At 44.8% G+C, this 6402-nt stretch overlaps 1 protein-coding gene across 1 annotated transcript in view; it reads right to left on the bottom strand.

Moving 5' to 3' along the window:
- Positions 1-3410: 3410 nt before the first annotated feature.
- The window catches only part of LOC104623025 (transcription factor 24-like), a gene marked incomplete at its 5' end in the record, with an annotated part of 5173 nt that continues 2181 nt past the window's right edge, over positions 3411-6402 (bottom strand). The window contains 2 exons of the mRNA XM_010289974.1: positions 3411-3524; positions 6062-6356. Of these exons, the coding sequence (XP_010288276.1) occupies positions 3411-3524; positions 6062-6356 (409 nt within the window). The remainder of the gene's footprint in view (positions 3525-6061; positions 6357-6402) is intronic.

Below are 6402 nucleotides of genomic sequence, written 5' to 3'. Positions count from 1 at the left end.
GTTCCAGGCGGGCTGAGCAGGTGAAGACGACTGCCTGCCACGCAAGCACGCCCGCCTTCCGTTCGGCGTGCCTCACGTACCACAGCGCTCGTCATAAACCCCAGCGCTTTCAACCGTAAAATGCTTCCGTTCTCGGCGGATAGTCAGCCTTTTAGAAGTGAAAGCCGTGGAAAATCCATCTTTTTGGTGTTGTCATTCTTTAGTTTACATAGTGAACGCTTCGTCCTACCGGTCCGTGGGGGGAGCGACGGGCAGGTGTGTGTTGAGAGGAGGCGACACGGCTGGAGGGCTCAGCGTTGTAGTTACAGCTGTGTGCACGACGAGCAAAAAGATGAGCGCGGAGCAGGTTTTGCGTAGGCCGGTTATTCGCGCGCGGCCGTCTGAAGTCCACCGGTCCCACCCCCCAAAGGAAAAGCTGTGACGACAATAACTGAGATTTGCCAAGATCCCTAAGTTACTCCATGAAAAACGGTTCCTTTTGATAGCAATGCGTGAACGCTGCAGAATATTAATCAACGCATGTTATTTCCAGCGCGTAGTGCCAAGCAGTTACATTTCCGTGTGCAAGGCTACAAACCGTTCTTAGGAAATTTAAAAATTGAGCCAAACGTCAGGTTCAGAGGATGTGTTTGAATCCTGGTGTAAATGTCTAGAAGACAAGAACGCTTGCACTGCGTGAAGCAAGCGGGTTGCCTAACCTGGTGTCTTGGCTGTGGAAGAAAAGGCATAACAATTTGCCACTGATGCGGAATAAGCTGTCTCAGGAAAAAAAAAAAAAATCCCATTTCATAAATAAGTCCTTCTCAAGTAAAAAACTGCTGTTGTAATTCTGCATATCTGTATTGGCCTTTAATATGTCTATAAAGTGCTGCTGGGGTCTTTGCATTGTCATCTACATGGCCACAATTTATCCAAATGTTGTGGGTACAAAGCGGCTCCGGTGTTTGCTGCTCCCTTTACCAGCTCTCTTCTGACGACTGTAAAAACTCTGCCTATATTGTAGTAAAAGTCTGAGTAGAGATGTTTTCTCCAAGCTGTCCGTTTGTAACTTTCCATGTCTTTAACCCCCATTCCTACCCATTTTTCACGCTTACTCTATGAATAAGCAGTCAGAATCTTTCAATTACATTTAACAGAAGCCTTTAAAAACTGGAGGGGAGTGTCTTTTTTTTCTTTTTTTCTTGAATTCTGTCTCTTCCAGGTGTATTATTTAAGAGCCCATGAAGTAACCAGCACTTCTGTGCTAGCTAAGAGCACGCAACTGATGCAAAATATCACCGCATTTTGTGTTTTCCCCATGCCGTTTCATACGCGTGTTCCATTGGCGTTTTGTTTTTATTATCAGGCTGCTGCTGCACAGTGGCAGCTTGAGGTTTGGCATTGACTTCTGGCTCAGCTTTCGCTTGTCCCCTTTTCCCTTCATGCAATGTCATTTACGTAGAGCTGTTACATACAACACTAGTCTGAGTTCTCTGGTGCTTCTACGTTCGTTACCACTTGGCATCTCATCAGCCTAAAGCATAAGCTGTGTCTTACTCCTTCATCTCATACAGCAAAGCACTCCCGGAAGCCCTTGCTGTTCTGTCACTCTTCCGTCTTGCTTAACTGTCATCACCTTTACAACTCCTTTGCATCTCCTCATTAATACAGAATCATAGACTCGGTATCTCTGAATACAATTGCTGTCCCGATAATAAGAGGTTGCGTGAACCCCCTTGGTACTACTGTGGGCGGCGAGTACAGTTCTTCAGTTAAAGTCAGGCTGTTACTGACCTCAGAGTGGGTACTTGTCTATGCAAAAGTGCCCTTTTGGACATTCTTTTTTTTTTTCCACAAAATACAGTAGTTTGTGTGGTAGAATGGTACCCTGGCTATGCAATTCTCATAATAAACCACTACAATTTTAATATATATTACTATATCTTTTAATATATATTTAAGTATTACATATATCTATTTAAGCTATTTTAGGCATATATTTCTAATTTATATACTAAGTATATATATTTAAAGTATTTTTACTGTCGAAAAGAATAATCTTGTTAAAAGCTCAGAACACCGCAGGGGCAGAGGGGAGTTCAAGCTTTTACCCTGGTTTACAGCTCTCACATACCCTAGATGGTTTGTCCAATTCTTTCTCATGACTCTGCTAATTTTTATGTACTTTCTTATGCTGGAGGCCTGTTTTTCCATGATACTGGACACTCGACGTGCAGTACCACACTCAGCACCTCTGAAAAACATCATGAGATGTTGACTTGAGAATGAAAGCAATAAAACTACTATTTATTTTTTTTATAAAGTTTGTTCTTGTTAGTATTTGTGTTTTTCTTTTCTGCCAAATGTCATATTAAAATGTAAATGGTGATGAAGTCTTCAGAAAGAAGTTACTGTAGGTGCAGAATATTACTATTAGAAACTATGGTGTCCCATGCAATGAGAAACTGATACAGATTTTGCAACTCAATAAATACATCATGTCCACTGAATAATACTTTATGTCTACGTCAGCGATAACAAACTATGTGAGAAGTACAGCATGTTACAGAACAGATACATTACATGGTATTTGTGCATTTAGTCTCAGCTTTTCTTGCCTACATATAGGAGACGTTTAAGTGAAAAACGTGCTATGAACAAGCCAACTCTTGCAGCCATTTGCTTGAACGCATGAACCCACTAAAAGACAAGATAAACGAACCCTGGTACCTTGGGCAGGCAAGCAGTTGTACTGAGGTAACACTTAAACACATTTAAAACCCCGTAACATGCAACACCATCGTACGGATTGACACGAGCAATACATCACGGACACAGCGGTTTGTGCCCATCCTCCATAGCGCCGCGCGTACGCAGGATAGACCACGGCATGTTTCCGCGCGAGGTGAGCGTGCATCCACGTCTTCAGGAACGACAACGTTACGTTTCAGGTTATCCACGGGATGAAGCCCTGACCCGAGGGCTGCGGTCAGTGGGATTTCTGCCATCGGCTTCACGCAGCGAAGAAAGCGCACGTGGGATTTCGATTGCTGTTTTTAGCCTTGCCCTTTGCTTCTCACCCAAGCCCGTGTGCTCCGTACTTAGCCAATACCGCACCCCTCCTTCTCCCCCCTTTTCCTCAGCGTACCTATTCACCACTTGCCCTGGGGGGCAAGGTCACCTGTTCTGCTCCCAGCTGCACTCGCCTTCTCCGCATCCATCAGTTGAGATCCCAGCAACGTCCTCTGTGATAGAAATCAATTGTGCACCGCATTAACTTCATGAGGTATTAATTACATTTAAGAATCAATTCCTTCTCCTCTACAAACAGTATTTCAGGAATTATCATTTGTCTGTAGATAATTATTTTTTAACTTAAATATAGATAAGGTGTAATAAATAACTTTTTTTTTTTAAAGTGAGAAGGGAGATTAGATTTGCGAAGCTGTTGATGTTTCCCCTTGGTTTGTGCCGTCTCCTTGCGCCGAGTGAGTCAAAAACTGTCCCGTAGCTCCAATGTATAACCTGGAACGCATCGGCCACTTCTGCAAGAGAAGAGACAAGGACAGCGCTGAGGTACATGGGAACTGTGCAGTCTGAATGTGGTTCTCAAAGTTTTAAAAGTTGGTGGAACTGCAATATGAGAAAACAGGAAACTGTCGCTACAACCAGAAAGTTCCCGTTTTATCATTTGCTGGAAAGTATCATTAGAAGCTAGGTATGGGAACCTCAGCCGGGGTATTTTTCTCTGGTAATTAAAGATGAGGCACAGCTCCCAAACCCTGCCGGGACCCAACGGACAGGAGTAGGCCATGCTACACCATTTGTATAGTAGATGCTTTGTTGGTACAATAAAACAAAAACATTCCTCTTTTCGCTGCCAGGGATACTACAGGGATACACCAACACCTGCAGAGATCGCAGCCCTGCGTGCATCCCCAGTCGTGCCGGACGGCCCCCACGACACCGACCGCAGCACGGGGGCTGCTGAAGACTGCCCCAAAGGGAACTTAACGCAACTGCTCCGTGGCTGTCTTCAGCACTGACGACGTCTTTGTCGGCTCCAGCGGTTTCAGATGAGACAGCTCATCTCGCCATTCGCTGAGCACCGGAATAATCGGTTACATCGCTGTTAAACATCTCTTCTCATAGCTCGAGTTTCTTATCTCAAGCAAGGTAGTTACTGCCAGCGGCCCTGCAGCAAGGGTGACCGCAGCTGGGTGCCCATCTCTTGGAAGGAAGAATTCAGCCCCGGTTTGATGTGCCCAGGTCATTATTAGAGGGGTGGATGTTTGAAAAGACAATTTGCCGTACACATTGGATGCAAAAATACCTGAAACGCAGCCAGCACGTTGTTCCAAAAGAACACGATTTTTTTTTTTTAGGACAGTTTTGGGAACAGGCTAGCACCTTTCCTGTGGGTAATGAGAGAGAGCTCTAAAACTTGAGCTTAGTTCTGCAGTTAAATCTCAGCTCTTCTATTTAAAGACATAAAGCAGCAGCATATTTGCACTTGGAAAGACCGTATGATGTCATTCAGTATTTTTATTTCGAGTGACATTATGAATTCATCACCAATAAGACAAGAGTTTAAAATCATTAACCATACTTTTTGTTCGATGTACACACAACTGTACCTGGATATTTTACTTTCCTCGCTATTTGTGCTCAATACATGAGTGCAGTTAAAAGTCTTTCTCTATACTGGTGGTCACATATCCCGCACTCTGGGATTTTTTGAAGCAGTACTAGGATTTGTCTGGGACGTTTTCATTTTAGTGACGATTAAAATTAATTTACTACCAGGAATATTAGAAAGATTGGTTAGACTCATAGAATTTTTACAAAACTAAATACAGCTAAATAGCACATAAATAAGATTATAAAAAATAATTGCTAGATTAAACCAGTACTGCTGTATTCCAGTAGCCCAGGAAATGTGCATTGGGATCATTTAACTGCTGTAATAATAATTTTAAAATCTTTTTCTGCCAGTAATAGTTGGCAGCTGATAAAAAGCATCATAAGAGACCTGCACCCTTTCACTCTGACCAAGGGAACTGACAGAAGCTACTTCAAACTTATTTTGAAATACATCACAAATTTTTTTTTTTCCTTAAATTATAGCCATCTTCTAATTGATGTAAAGGTTTTGCTTTCTTAATGAGCCTGCTAATCATTTAAATGGCCTCAGAAGCCTATGTTCGCATCATGCTTTTTGCAGCGACCAACACTGCGAACAAGAAACTCTCTGTGAATTAGTCACTTTATAGGAATTAGAGATTACTTCACAAATTAATCTTAATTAAATCATTCTGAATTCACCAGACTTAAAAAAAAAAAAAAAGGAAAAAGAAAAAAAACTCTGCCTGAGACCAGAGCCAAAGAAAATACCCCATGGTATTTAAGAGCCCCGTCAGTCACTGAGCAATGCGTTTGAAACCAGTTTCCAGCCCCAGGTCTGCTCCAAGGGCCGTTCCCCCTTCTCGTCCCCTCTGCATCGTTGTGAGTTTTTTGAAGGGAAGAACAACAACAGCATACACCAACTAAACGGAGTGAATGCATCAGAAAAGCACTTTCACAGAAGTAATTAACACATGGCCAGTAATTAATGCTACCTTCCATACCTTGGCTGCCTCGGCAGGAGAACGAAAGCAGGCCCAGCTGCAGCTGGGGTTGCCGCTGTGGGACAGTGCATCACCTGAGCCACACACAGCCCTACAGCCGGTTCCGATGGGTTTGGTGGGGCATCACCAAGGTTTCCACCTGGGGACCAAGGAGGTGCTGGTACCCCCCTGGTGCTGCCCTCTGCCTTCACCTCCCAGGGACCAAGTCCCGCTGGGTTTGGACCTACGCTGTATTTGGTATTTTTGTGCAATGTCCCTGAAGCTGGAGGGACAAAGCTCCGGGACATTTCCATCAGGCCCCTAGCACCTCGATGCCATGGTTAGCCTAGGCAGTCTTTTCATATATTAATTCTGGCAAGGGAAATAAGCTTGAAATCTTTAGTTTTGTCTAGTTATCTAAGATCAATGTACTTCTTCACTGAGAGAAGGTGGTAGCTGCTCCTCAGCTCTCCTACCTTGACAGGGTGGAGGTATCCATCCCCTCGGAGGGTACCCAAACCCTCTCCCGGTGCCTCTTCCTCATCCTGAAGGCTGCGAGTGAGGTGAGCGATGTAGGTGGTGGCCAGGAGGAGTACATCCAGCTTGGAGAGCTTGGTGTCGGGCGGCACAGAGGGGAGGGTCTTCTGCAGCTCGAGGAAGGCATGGCGCAGGGTTTGAACCCGACTGCGCTCTCGAGCGGCATTAGCGGCGGCGGGTCTGCCAGGAGGTGCCCCAGCCCGCTGCCCAGCCACCGGGGGCCGGCAGGAATTGCTGCCGGCAGCAGAAGGCAGCAGGGAATCGGGCTCTGCGCCCGGGG

This window comes from Phaethon lepturus, unplaced genomic scaffold (assembly GCF_000687285.1).
Source record: "Phaethon lepturus isolate BGI_N335 unplaced genomic scaffold, ASM68728v1 scaffold44470, whole genome shotgun sequence".
Taxonomy (NCBI): Eukaryota; Metazoa; Chordata; class Aves; order Phaethontiformes; family Phaethontidae; genus Phaethon; species Phaethon lepturus.
This window is presented reverse-complemented; position numbering and strand designations above follow the sequence as displayed.